This window comes from Styela clava, chromosome 2 (assembly GCF_964204865.1).
Source record: "Styela clava chromosome 2, kaStyClav1.hap1.2, whole genome shotgun sequence".
Lineage (NCBI taxonomy): Eukaryota > Metazoa > Chordata > Ascidiacea > Stolidobranchia > Styelidae > Styela > Styela clava.
The window spans coordinates 18,357,933-18,373,076 of NC_135251.1; the positions used below are offsets into that span (position 1 = coordinate 18,357,933).

General features: G+C 35.1%; 1 protein-coding gene across 1 annotated transcript; it reads left to right on the forward strand.

Annotated features, from left to right (window-relative positions):
* Nucleotides 1-262: 262 nt before the first annotated feature.
* LOC120336175 (interleukin-17A-like) lies at nt 263-3,395 on the forward strand. The gene is made up of 5 exons (XM_078109665.1): nt 263-416; nt 543-643; nt 722-779; nt 1,981-2,096; nt 2,286-3,395. Exons 1-5 carry the CDS (start codon nt 411-413, stop codon nt 2,518-2,520), a joined length of 516 nt encoding a protein of 171 aa, XP_077965791.1. The 5' UTR covers nt 263-410; the 3' UTR covers nt 2,521-3,395.
* Nucleotides 3,396-15,144: the final 11,749 nt, after the last annotated feature.

The following is a 15,144-nucleotide window of genomic DNA, read 5'->3' on the forward strand; positions in this document are numbered from 1 at the left end:
GAAAAACATTGTTCTCAAATACATACGATTTCTGATTTTAGACCAATATAGTAACAATCTTGTTTCGGACCAGGAGTGAATTAATTTCTATATATGTATATGTCTTTTTTCTACTGTGTTGACAATACTAATTCATTGTTTCATTGTACGAAACCATTCGTTGTATAAAACAATCCGTCATCAGTCTTGCATAAACGATATCTTTCTATATTTATGTAAAGTAATTCCGAAAACTCAGCGATATCAACTCACTGAATATAAAATTTCTATTTTCTCAATTTGACGAAAATCGTTTCTCGAAGGTATAAATAGAATGCAAAAAATGTGTCTGAATTCAAACATCACACTATCAAGAAGAAGTAGTACTCAATTTGAGGAAATTTCTCAACGTCGATACGCACTATACAAAAATGAAGGTGAAGTAAATTTTTAAGATTTATTCATCTATTCTAGATTATTTGAATATATGCACTGTTCCACTATTGTTAATGGTGGATAATTAACGGACGAAAATTTAAAATACAATTTTTTTTTACTTTCAGGCACATCAAGTCAGCGGTGTAATTATACTTGTATTCCTTGCAAATTGTCAAAGATGTTTTTCACGTCGAATTTATGATGCAGAAGCTCAATTTCTATCCAGGTAAGAAAACAAATTAAAATGAGCCAACTTCGAAAAAATATTGATATGTAATGTATAAATATTTCCTCAATTTTCCAGCGAACATCTAGATGAATCAGCTGATTTCCCAAGCTACAGAGAAATAAGAAGACAGTCGGTATGTTACAAAATAGATTTTCATAAATGTAATTTGTTGTAGCGATTGTTAAAGTGGTTTTCAAGCTCTATATCAGTGGTTCTCAACCGGGGGTTCGCGAAGCATTTCCAGGGGGTCCGCGATTAAATTTAGATTTTATGAAATTATTTGCATTTTAATATCGTTTTTATTTGTAATACGCTCGAACATTTGCTGCCTATGACAATGTGACAATAGCCTACAAAAACCTCCCGTAGACCTATTGTGACAAATACGAGTTATGACATCACAATGATAAATACGAGAACGCAGCTACAGTGATTTCAAGGGTATGTAGTCATTGGTCACATTCTCATTTGAAGCGAAGTAGCTAGTTGTTCTACAGCCAACAAAGGAGATCGTGTTGCTTTCCAAAATTTAACCAGCATGGCTAAATCGAGAAAGTACTCGGAAAGTTATCTTGAAATGGGGTTTACCTCAGTGTCAGAGGGTGGCAAGGAAAAACCGCAATGCGTTTTATGCTATGCTGTCCTCAGCAACTTTCTCACAAATCCCTTTCTCAGTTTTGGAGCGCCATTTTGCCGTCGGACCCAAAAGTATCGATGGAAGCATTACGTGTTATTGTCCCATTTGCCTCCACTTACCTTTGTAAAAGTGGATTTTCTGCTGTCGTCCATATCAAATGCAAGGCTCGTAACCAACTAAACGTCGAAGACGATATGCGTCTATCGTTATCGAAAACACGACCACGTATTTCAAGACTTGCTTCTGATATGCAACAGCAGAAATCCCATTAAGTGTTTTCGATTTTACAAAATAAATGAAAATGTCCACTAGTTTGGTGTTATTATTGACTTGGTTAAATCTGTATGGAACATTAGGTTGCTGTTCAAGCTATAAACTAAGTTTCAAATAAAAAACATTTGAGAGCACCAGAAGGGTCCGCAAAGACAAAAAGGTTGAGAACCACTGCTCTATATTAACAAATTTTCTCCAAGAATACTAATTGACTGCGTAAAACAACCAAGCACTATAGCACGTCAATTGAAGTTAAGGATGCTTAGATAAAAAACATACAGCCCCGGTGCACACAACTACCTACCGTATGTCATGTTGTAAGCGGCGCAACGCTTTTCTCTGTGGTCTATGTGGCACCTGTATGTCATATGTAGCATTCCCACTGTTGTTGATTATGCAAAATTAAACCGCTTTTGAATTATAGGCTGATTGTCCATCAATCATTGACTCGCCAAGACATTGTCCATACGTCAGAGGATACTCTGGAACGAATGATCAAGAAAATCTATCAGGAAGTAGCATTACTCCTTGGACAACAAGGTAAGTTGATCAGGTTCGATTGATCGTTTTACAAACATAAAATTTGCATTGACTGTTGTTTTAACATTACAACGCGGGGTTGCATTATGTTACTTTATTTTGTAGTGGAAATGTAGGACAATTTTGAGAAAATATTTGAACCTTCAATTTTTCATTTTATAAAAGCATTATGTTTTGATTTGTTTACAGAATTGACATTGATCCTTTACGCTCACCCCAGGCTTTTCCAGTAGTTTGTTGTGCATGCACCCACTGCGTTGACATATCTGGTTCTGAGCCTAAAATCCTGCGAGAACATTACAGTGAGAAAGTCTACGTAAAAAAGGAAGTGAGAAGAGCAGAGGATGGATTTCGACCTCGTTATATCAAAGTAGCTGTTGGATGCACCTGTGTTCACAAACCCTTTGGTGGACATCGAATGTAACCTGGGACATGAAGTTTAATTTGTCGTTTACTTTTAAAATATGTTTTAAAATGTTTTGAGAATTTCATCAAATGCTTTAAATACTTTTAGGAAATGTTTTATGTACTACAGCCAACAAAGTAAAGTTTGTCTCGTGTGGCGGTTGAATTTTATGAAGCGTGTAAACATTTCATATATTCCACAAAAAAGAATCAATTTCAAGAAAAAGTCTACAATGAATTTATTCAGACAAAGTTATTTATATGTTTGTTTTTCATATAAAAATCATGTGATTTTTGTTCTACTTTATTGCGAATAGTATTATCATTTAGTTCAGTGGTTTTCAGCCTTAGGCTCGCTGAACCCCGGTTGAAAGCCACTGATTTAGTGTGTATTTAAGCTATTTATTGACTATTTTACCAAACAAGTGTTATAATATATAATGTAAGTGTGTTAAAGTATGTTTATCTCAGAGTTTTTGAAAATGTCGCAATATTCTGTCTTATACTGGTCTTACTAAGTCGAATCAACAAAATATGTTTTATAACGATTAATTAATATAAAGGAAACAATTAGAAAGTGTCAAAATGTACCCATTGTTTGGCTTTTTGCGATATTTCAAAATAAAATTGAAGGCAAATAAAGAAGAAACTTTTATTTCCTCATCAGTTTGGACTATTTATTATATTTGGATGTTCGATTTATAATGGTTCTTATGGATATCACAACAGTTTACAAAACAGTTTACAGCTCACAAAAGAAACAAGACGTTTATGTTTGTCAAATAATATAGAAAAGAATATTTTGTATCGTATTAGCAATCTTTCATCCGTATGAATGGAATGTAATAAAATTATGTGAAATGTAAATACTTAATAAACTCCGATTAGTAGTGATTGCGATCATATTTGTTTTTACTCGTGTTTTAGCAGAACATGGTGTCACTTTTGGGACCCATAAATGATAAGTCGCTCTGCCAGACTCATTTTATTAAAAATATTCAAAACGGTTGACTAAAATACAAAAGGAAGTAATTAGCACCAAATAAACCAAAGACAATTGATACAGAATTAAAGAATATAAAACTACTACTTACACAAAACAACTCCATGTAACAGCATAGTCCCAAAACGACAGATATACAACCAAGATAAAACACTATAAATACAATACAATACGAGCTGCAGACATGCAAATATAATGTTATATCGAACGATTTGAAATACAGTATGAAAAGACGCTATAAACGGAGACTACTAAATGAATTCAAACCACAATGTTATAAAAGCGATGTAATCTTAAACTGTCATAACAAGAATTAAAATCCTAAACTGCTAACACCAGAAATGCAATCATGAACATCTTGCTGAGCCTGAGGGACGATAATAAAATGAATACGTAAAACGATGACACGTGAAAGAGAAAAACGCAACACGCCGGATGCAAGAAAATAAACACAGTGAGGATGACGTCGACAAGATGGCGATAATCATCATGATGACGATATACAATTGAAGGAACCCAAAAAACTTCAGACCAGAGGTCTGCCGACACATGGAACCGAGGCATCGCGATTTAAAATGGAATAACCGCGTTTCCGTCAGGTTTTACCTATGATTATACCGACTATGTTGAATATGAATATATACCTATAATCAACGTTCCCTCTAAGCTGGCCGGGAATCCCCTCGCAGTACTTTTGTTCTGCCGCGCACTGCATAAATATTGACAACAAAACAAGCTAAATTATTCGCGCAAACCTTTTTTTGGAGCTCACATGGCCTTCTATTCCGCGCAACTACGCAAGCTCGAGGGAACGTTGCCTATAATCAGTTGCGTTTTCATACTCCAGGATGGTGACCAAACAATGTAAACACGATCCATAGGACCAATTCATTTACTCCCTGAAAAATATAAATATTGCAATGTTTGATGGGCAGTTAATATGCTCCTAAATTATTGGGCGATGAATGGCTATGCAGCACCACATTACAGTGGTAGCAGAGTAATGCAAGCTGCTTCGATTGTCGTCAGATCTTTTTGCAAGAAAACAATATTTTAACTCGGTTTAATATTGTTTATTGCTGTTATAGTAGTTCAAGTAGTAGTCTAACCAAGCTGACCAAATTATGAGTCGGTAAAAATTCAGAAATTTCTATAAGACTTTTATACTTTTGTGAGATGATAAATAGGGTATGCCTTTCGTGTCACTTTAAACATGGCAGGAAATATAAAAAATTTTATAAGAATTCGGGCAATTATTTCTTTTTATGTATTTTATAATAGCGTCACATGCCTAATTATATTATTTGGAATAGTTGTCCGAGAACAATGAAAAAGTGGTTTGTCGAATTAATATTGTTGGGGGGCAAATTAAGTTGTTTCGAATAGAGACAATTGTCACAAAAAGGGTAATTACATTCTTGATATGAGAAAGAATTCATAATATATACATTCACCATATTGCCGTATGAAGCGCACTGAACGTTTTCTGCCCCATTTTTTCATTGGTTGGCGGACATATCCATTAACCAATCAAACCGTGCCTTATGTGACTGTTGCATGAAACATAGGCGTGTTGTGATAACCGAAAACAGCCATAAACAAGAACAAACAATGATAACAGACACGATGTTTTGTGCCGGAGGATACAATACCACCGTCAATGTCAACTCGACTCATATTCACTGTTATGATTAAGATTCACAACTATTGGATGATATGCATAACGAAGTTTAAATATTAAAGAATTCACTATTTTTAATAAATTATGAATGTACAGACATGTCATACTTTCAGATTGGAATGCCAATGAATATGAAAAATTACATTTGTATTTGAACAATTATTTTTTATGCATTGATTAATTTGCTTCACTTGACGGAAACAGTGCGAAAGTCTATACTTTACTAAACCGCTGGATTGATTTCAGCATTGTTCAACTTTTTTCTACGCATATGGGTCTTGATTAGGGAGAGCTTGCGAGGCTGAAAATAATAACACAGGTCCGTCAATGGTTCAAGATCATAGCAAAAACATGGGGGGTGTAGATTGTTGTGATATGCCGTTATCTTTGTATTGAAATAAAATTGGCTGTGATCAAGCGTAAATAACACCAAATAATTAAAAGGGCATATCATATGCGCATTATGCGCACAAATACATACAGTAAATATGGAAATTCCGCTACATTCATATTGACAGATCAATATTCATGTTTTTAAGCAGCACAAGAAATGTATTTGTCGTTGATAAACATCAAAATGAATGGGAAGGTAATGTGCTAGAAGAAAAACGTATGAATTTTGGATAGCGTGAATCTAATGGCAAACTCATATTTAGGAATAGGTTTCACAAAAAACGCGCAATAGGATATCTTACGAAGTTTTTCGACATCTTATGTGAACTTGCTTCGCACTTAGTCTAGAAATATACTCTAATCACAGCTTCTCTCTTTGAGGGGAGAAAGGGTTCTTCAGGAGCAATAAATTATCAGTTTCGGAAAGGAAAAATTACGATGAATTACCTAAACCATTTTTTTGACCATGACATGGTAGATTAAAATCACGCCATTTTGACTAATTATTATAAAGTGAACATGGGGAATGTTTGCTTGGTTACATTGCGATACCCTGATAATAATTGGTGCATAGAAATTTGATGGTCTTTATTTTGCTGACACTACATGTTTCCACTCACATTATCTGTTGATCACTATACCGATACAAGAGAAGAATTTTGTATGGGTATATCGTTTGAAAATGAAACGCCTTATGTTCTAACTACTAATTAAATTAGTTAGATATTCGTCTGACTCCAAAACAGAAAGATTAATAGGTTACGTGTTCAGCTGAGATGTCTGTTAATTTGATATAACAGCAAAAAGATCCAAATATTTACCTGTATAGATTTTATTTCCTTGATAAATATATTACAATAACTTAAATCAAATAAACCTATTTACAATTCTAAGTTATTATTATTGACGGTTGATTAATAGAGATTATCAGATTAATTGTACTTGAGATCTCTTTGTTTGTTTGAGATCGCATTTTAAAGTATATCACAATTCAAACAGGCTTTTCTCGATGATTCTAGAGAAATCCATGTAAAACAGGGGTGATTCATCATATCATATGAGAATTATTCACTCTGCATACAGCTATGTGTCGAAATTTCATATTAGAATGTTCTAGAACATGGGTGGGCAACCTTTTTCGGCTCGCGTGCCAAAATCGGCTAAACTTAACGACAAAATTCTCCCGCGTGCCGACCAATATTAAAAACTATGCTTTGCTACTGTCAAAGCAAAAAACTTTTTGAACATGTACAGACAGATTCACTTTTCGGTAAAATATCAGTCCGTAAAGATATTTGATTACTTTTCTAATGCTGCTGCATTACCACTGATAGAGATTTTACATTGAATTTATATTTGGTAACTGTCAAAGAAAGAAATACACCAACTACTGGTTTCATCTTTAGGGATACTCCTGTTACGAGACTTAATAAGGTTCATAACTGAGAACAGAGATTCACAAGCATATGTAAATAAAAACATACATGAGTAATGCAGTTGCAGACACGAAAAATTTTCGGCGATGGCTTTATAGCATATATAATTGGTAGATAAATGTGATGTTACCGTATATTGCTAATTTGTAGATTGTCTCTGACTTGTAAGTCACCCGTTCACCCTTCAGCTTCAACGCCCACGTGAATGAAGATGCGTTAAAAATCTCTATATGTTTTTATTTGTAAATTTCCACAACACACAGAATACAAATCTTATAACATTTATCCAGACTAGCTTAGAATGGTTTACATCGTCTTCCTCACATCGTCCTCCTTCGAAATATATCGGAGTCGTATTTATACGTCGATCGTACATCTAATTAAATACTGTAAACGTGAGCTCCGTGATTTTTCTCAAAATCGTTAAACCCAGCCCAACGGAAATATTCTACTTTTGATCGGGAACTACTGGCTGCTTATCTGAGTGTCAAACATTTTCGATATGATTTGGAAGGACGTTCGTTTTTCATCCTCTCTGACCATAAACCATTGACGTATGCCCTACACAAAAGTGCTGAAAGATCATCTCCACGACAAGTTCGTCATCTCGATTTTATAAGTCAATACACAAATGACATGAGATATATTGCTGGAAGCAGTAATGTGGTAGCCGATGCTTTGTCTAGAGCGACAATTGCCGCATTCTCACACTTGCCTACAACTCTAACCTTGTCTGACATCGCTTTGGAACAACGTAAGGATCCGGACATTCAAAACCTGTACAATGAACCTAAAAGCATGGAATTACGATTTGTGAAACTTAGTGACGATTTACATCTACTATGCGATTCAAAACTATCAACACTACGCCCAGTTATTCCGAAGAAATTTCGAAAACGTATATTCGATACGAATCATCAATTAAGTCACCCTGGAATTCGAGCAACTCAAGATCTTATTCAAGCAAGATATATTTGGCCAAACATGAACATTGACATCAGGAAAATGTGCCGAGCGTGTATTCCATGCCAATCATGTAAAATTCAAAGGCACACGATCTCACCTTTGCAAACTATCGTAACTCCAGACGAAAGATTCTACCATATCAACATTGACATTGCTGGACCTTTACCACCATCTAACCGATATAATTATATACTTCTCGTTGTGGACAAATTTTCGAGATGGGTGGAAGCTATTCCTATCAAAGACATAACATCTGAAACGGTAGTTAAAACATTTTTTCTGTTCTGGATTTCTAAATATGGCGTACCTGCAATCATCACCAGTGACCGTGGAGGTTGCTTTCAAAGTGTTCTATGGCAAGAAGCAATGCAATTTCTCGGTTCTCAACACATTTCAACTACTAGCTATCACCCAGCCTCAAACGCAGCTGTTGAAAGACAAATACGACAATTAAAAGCATCTCTGATGACTCACTGCCGGAATACTGCAGATTGGTATCAAAACTTGGGTTTAGTTCTACTTGGCATGCGAACTGCCATTAAACAGGACTTAGGATACAGTAGCGCCGAACTACTTTATGGAACACCATTGAAATTGCCTGGAGAATTTTTCTCGACCAACCAACCGGGTATCAACACTAACCCTCAGGCGTTTATGAAACGCTTGAGCAATTTCATCAATAAGTTGAAACCAATCCAACCGAAAACACCTCTAAATAGAAAGACATTCTTATCACCAGAATTGAATACTTGCAGTCACATCTTTCTACGTGTTGACGCAGTTAGAAGACCACTGGTACCACCTTATCAAGGACCTTTTCGTGTTATACAAAAATACGACAAGTTTTTTAAGATTGATTTTAAAGGCAAACCTACCACTGTTTCTATTGATAGAGTTAAGCCGGCTCATGAAGAAATTTTCACTCCCGATACTCAAGACATTTCTAATTCAAATACCCCAACTACTGAATCTGACGTACTAATACACAGATATAACGTACGAATATCAACCGATATTGACGACTCTTTACTTATTACGCAGAACGAGGAAACTAATAGCAATCAACAAGGTTTAGGATCAATACAATCAAGGACTCGACACGGAAGGACAACTAGACCGCCACAGAGAGACGATTATGTTTACTATTAAGTGCCTCGCAATCTGTATGTATCTTTTTGTTTATTCGTCTAGTCTGCCATTTAAATCTGCTTTACCAACTCCAACAGTTACAGTAAACCTATGCCACCCCAATAGACCCAAAGCTGAATACTTTATTCAGAAGCCCAATAATTGTACTAAGGAGACACCCCAAACCATTAAGCAATGCTCTGTTACGGTACATGAATTATCTTCTAGCTATACAAATATTACTTTATATGTATGTCAGAAATCTGCTACTAAATGGTCTAGTCATTATTTTTTCTTTGGTGCACATTCGAGTAAACTGACTTCTACCATGATAGAACCACCCACCCCTTTATATTGTGAAGATTGGGTACACACGTTAAAAGCTGATAATATTGGAGATTTAGAACCCACTTCCCCAGATACTTGGTCCACTCAAAACAAGGCAAAAGTTACTTATAGTTGGCCATCCTCTAGACACGGACAAGTGATCAATGCTCATTTGTCTCGTATTCAAATTTCGTATGATCCTTTTCATGGGGTAATGTTAGGTGCTTTCCCTTCAATTTCCACCTGCAACATATTAACTGGGTCATGCACGTTAGGAAGTCAAACTTTAATTTGGAAACACCACCCTTTAATTGATTGCCCTCAATACCAAACAACTGTTACTGAAACTATTTTACATTATAATTCTTCTAATCAGATTTACCGCTTAGATTTTCCAAAACTTGGGCAATCAATCCATAACTGGGGTTCATGTGGCAAGTCAGTTAAAAGATGTTTTAAGTCTGATACTCTTTGTACCAATAATGGTTTGTTATTCGAAACGCAACAATGCATTGCACTTGATGGTTCATCCCTTTTTACTCTTAAATATCCCGCCTTTAATTACGATTATACTGTAAAGAATTTTTCAGAATCTTCTCCTCTAATTGGGTTTTTTCAAGAAAGCACTGATAGGGTTTCCGAGGTAATAAACAAATTGACAGCAGATATTAATTATTTGGAATGCCAAATTGAAAGCATTCTAACCACTAATATTAAACTCCTGTCTAAACAATACCCCGGTAAGATCCTAAGTCAGTTACTAGGTGGGAACAGAGCAGCTATCACCGTGGGTGATATATTGACCGAAATTGAATGCCAACGTATTAACGTTACCGTTCTTAGGAACCTCTTTTCACATGGTAAATATGCTACCCGACCTTTAGTGCACTTTATTAATAATAGCAATGAAACGATCATTGCACAAATATTCCCTGATTCTAACGCTTATGTGGGTATTCATTTTTTTGAAAATTATACGCCTGGTCGTATATTTACGTTTCAAATTGACGGTCGGTTCTATAACTACGTCAATTATACTTTAAATCATGCGGATATGCATGTAAAATTTCTGAGACCCACATTCAAGCCTTTTGTCGACAATTTTAATCCTATCGATTACAATGAAGCATATAACGAATTACCAAGGGGACACCAGGGTTATGATGATATTAATAATATGTTATTATCAATCAGCCACATTAACCTTATTCGAGAACGAATATTAAGTGAGCAAACCCTAACTAATGCAGATAGCACATCAGACACTGATACTGATGCTATCTCACATGAAGTGCAAGACACTTTTGTTCATGCCCTCTCCTTCATTAAGACTTCAATTTTATCAGGTATTTATATGCTCTTATTCCATTTATCTCTCATTTGGGCCACTATTTGGACCGTTTGTTTTATCAAGAAACTTTGCCCAAAACTGAGAGATGAAGGACTTCCTAGAATACAACGGCTTCGGCAATACTTGGCTGCTCGCAGGGAACAAGTGAACCCTGTTGAACCACCTCAACCTCTTGTGCAAAACAATAGACAAGATCAGGGGGGTCAAATCTATCAATCTAGATCAAATCCCAATAATAGATCAAATTCGAACTTATACCCTAGTCTGGCAGACTAGTCGAATAGCAATGCTCATATTGTACATATATATTATACTTTAACATGATTTCTTTCTAACATGTGTTTTACGAAGAATTAAATACTTCGTGCATTTACATCAATACCTATAACAATAATATACCTCATGTATAACTATCTCAGGAATAACTATATTTAATCTACCTTTATACAGCTTAAAATTTATTTTTTATTTTTAGTTGAATTTCATGAAAACAGCACGTCATTTCCGCCTTCTCAGCCCAAATTGCATCATTAGAATTCTCCGAACTCCTGCGGGGGAGTTATGTAGCCAATTAGTTGTTATGTAACTACAAAACTACACCAAATTGGCCCAATTCGTGAGAAACTCATGAAAACCAAAATTAATTATTCCCGTTATAGCAATTATCAATTTCTCAAAATCCAATTTCAAGATTTAATAGCATTTCGGTGCCATCCCATGTAAAAATAAAATTTATTTCCAGTAATATTCCAATAACGTAAATTCGAAATATCTTGTTAAAACCAAATTATCCACTTGAGAACAATTTTTTACATCTCATAATTGGAGTAAGTACGTGACCAGGAACACGGTGACTTGGCAATAACATGTTAATTGCTAGTAATGAACTTCAAGAAAACACTTTTAATAATGTTTGATTATAGTGAACCGAAAGCTAACCAGAAACCGGAATGACGCGTGATTCTTTAATCGTTAATGTAAAAATCTGTTTCTTTATTCTATTTTAATTGCTTGGTAGAAAGCTATATATTCAGCAACGTGTTTTGTTTTAATCAGACTAGATTTGATCAAATTGTGTGTACATTGTATTTCTGTATATATTGTCGGAATTGCAATAAACTCATAAGGTGTTTTCAAACGTCTCCTTACTACAGCCGAAGGCTATCGACAGATAGACAGTTCGAGTTAACGAACGCAAGACAAAACTATTGTCAGTCAATGCTGGGGTTATAACACATAAACCAGACCAATCTACAAACAATCTATGTGTAGTGATAACTAATCACTATAGCTTTCCAATAGCGCAATAGTTGTTTTCTGCACTTCTCTCTTGTATCCCTTTCCATGATCGTTTATAATTTTTCCGAAATCAATTTATAACAGTAAGGTAGCAAGTAACTCTAGCCAACATGAGCTATACTTCATAAATCAGGCAGAAAGAAGAAAAAGGGCGGCACAGACGACATACCGTATTTCCCGGCGAATAAGTCTACCCTGTAAATAAGACGAGGCCGGTTTTTAAGCCTGAAAACATGGGTTTTTGCATATAACCTACAATAAGTCGGGGTAGTAAAATCGCATCAACATCGGAATCTCAAACTACCATGCAATGCCTTTTGAGCGGTCGCCGCGTTTGCGCATTGGTTAATATAGCCTATAATGACGTTTTTTGCAAGGTAATATTCAATCCATAATAACTACGGGAATTCGAACTGTCTTTAAATTTTAATCTAATTGTGTTCAACTCGTGATTGCGTCCACCATAAAAGAACATTAGCTAATTCATAATAAGGCGACACCAAAAAAATGAAAATTACCAGACTCGCCTAATAAGACGACCCCCTCAAAATCAGGCCAAAAATTTGGGTCTAGAAAAGCGACTTTTTCGCCGGGAAATGAAGGTGAAGGATCTTGTTTTCAAGGCCTCGCTCGCGTGCCGAATAAATAGTATCCGTACGTTATACGCATACGGATTCACCATTGCAAAAAAATTTGAAAATTCCACTGGATGGAATATTACTAAATAATTAAATGGGCCTCTGCGCATTATTTCCACAAATACATACAGAAAATATGAAAATTCCGCTACATCCACATTGACAGATCAAATAATCATGTTTTTCCAGCAGCACAAGAAATGCATTTGTCGTTGATTAACATCAAAATGAATGGGAAGGTAATGTGTTTGAAGACAAACGTATGATTTTCAGATAAATCCAATTTCAAACTCAGATTTAGGGATATGTTTCACAGCAAACGCGCGATAGGATATACTACGAAATGTTCCGATATTTTATATGAACCAAGCACAGCACTAAATTATCAGCTTCGACAAAAAAAATGACAATGAATTAGCTAACCCAATTTTTTGACATAGACACGTACCTACAGGGGACAAAGGTCTCTTTGGAAGCAAGAAATTATCAGCTTCGAAAATAGAAAATTACAATAAATACCTAACCCAATTTACTGATAATAACACAGCAGCTTATATTCACGTCATAAATCATTTTGACTAAATATTTTCATCAATTTAGTATCTCGGACGTTTTGGGATAAATTGGACATAGGAAATGATTGCTTGGGTGCATAGCGATACTCTGATAATAATAGGTGCATAGAAATTTGATCGTCTTTTTTTTTTTGGTGACACTACGCATTTCCACTCACAACATCTGTTGATCATTATACCGATACAAGAGAAGAATTTTGTACGCGTATATATCGTTTGCATTAACATTGAATATTTTGCTTTGCTTTTAGTTGAATATTTGTGTGTGTAGGTCAGAGTGATCTTCATATCACTGACATGTATGTCATTACAATAAACAAAATGTAAATTAGATGCTTCAGTAAAATTATGGCTGTGTTGTCGTCCGGGACCGTATTCCTTTATGGATAAATGATTTCATTTTCATCAATTAGCTATGATATGAAGACGTGGAAAGTCCAGTCTTAAGTAATAATCCTGCAATAATTATGTACACAAGATCATAATGCCAAGAGAATTCCGAGTTCATTTAACACAAACTTTTATTTTATTTTTTTATTTCGTCATGCCGAGTTCAGATTTATACAGATGAGCATGTTTCAACTATTACAAGAAAGGGCCATAACATGCACATAAATATTGGGTATAACATTGTTGAGTGTGTTTTCAATGGAGGCAAATTATGGGCACCTGAACAACAATAGGGAGGGACAGTTAAGCAGCAAATTATTGAGTTGAATATCCCGCAGTGTTTGTGACGAATAAATATTAGTAAACTAAACATTCTTCAAGTACTCCGCAAACAGCACAGATGAAGTTTTCTGATTGGGTGAACGCCACGATGACCTTCAACTGTTGACTATGAATAATTTCACTTTTAAAATAAATGGCTAATAACTATTCAGTCAGTAATCGTATATAACGCTCAAATTAAACAAATGAATGGATAGGCTACCCCTCTTGTATATTCATTCCTAGACTCTCCAACGTTCCAAATCGTTAATCAAATGAGAAACGTTGAAAATACATGAATGATACATAATATAGTAATATTTATATGTACAATAGTATCTGTACGTTATACGCATACGGATTCATCATTACAAAGAAATATGAAAATTCCACTGGATGGAATAACCCCAAGTAAATAAATGGGCCTCTGCGCATAATTGCACAAATACATACAGTAAATGTAAAAATTCTGCTACATCCACATTGACAGATCAAATAATCATGTTTTTCCAGTAGCACAAAAATGTATATGTCGTTGATAAACATCAAAAAGAATGGGAAGGTAATGTGCTTGAAAAAAAAACGTATGATTTCCAGATAAAACTAATTGTAAACTCAGATTTAGGGATATGTTTCACAGCAAACGCGCGATAGGATATACTACGAAATGTTCCGATATTTTATACGAACTTGATTCTACACCAAGCCTATTGAAATATACTCTAACCACAGTTTCTTTAAAGCACAGCACTAAATTATCAGCTTCGAAAAAGAAAAATTACAATGAATTACCTAATCCAATTTTTTGACAGACGTACCTACAGGGGACAAAGGTCTCTTTGGAAATACGAAATTATCAGCTTCGAAAATGGAAAATTACAATAAATACCTAACCCAATTTACTGACAATAACATGGCAGCTTATATTCACGTCATAAATCATTTTGACCAAATATTTTCATCAATTTAGTATTTCGGACGTTTTGGGATAAATTGAACATTGGGAATGATTGCTTGGGTGCATAGCGATACTCTGATAATAATAGGTGCATAGAAATTTGATCGTCTTTATTTGGGTGAAACTACGCATTTCCACTCACAACATCTGTTGATCATTATACCGATACAAGAGAAG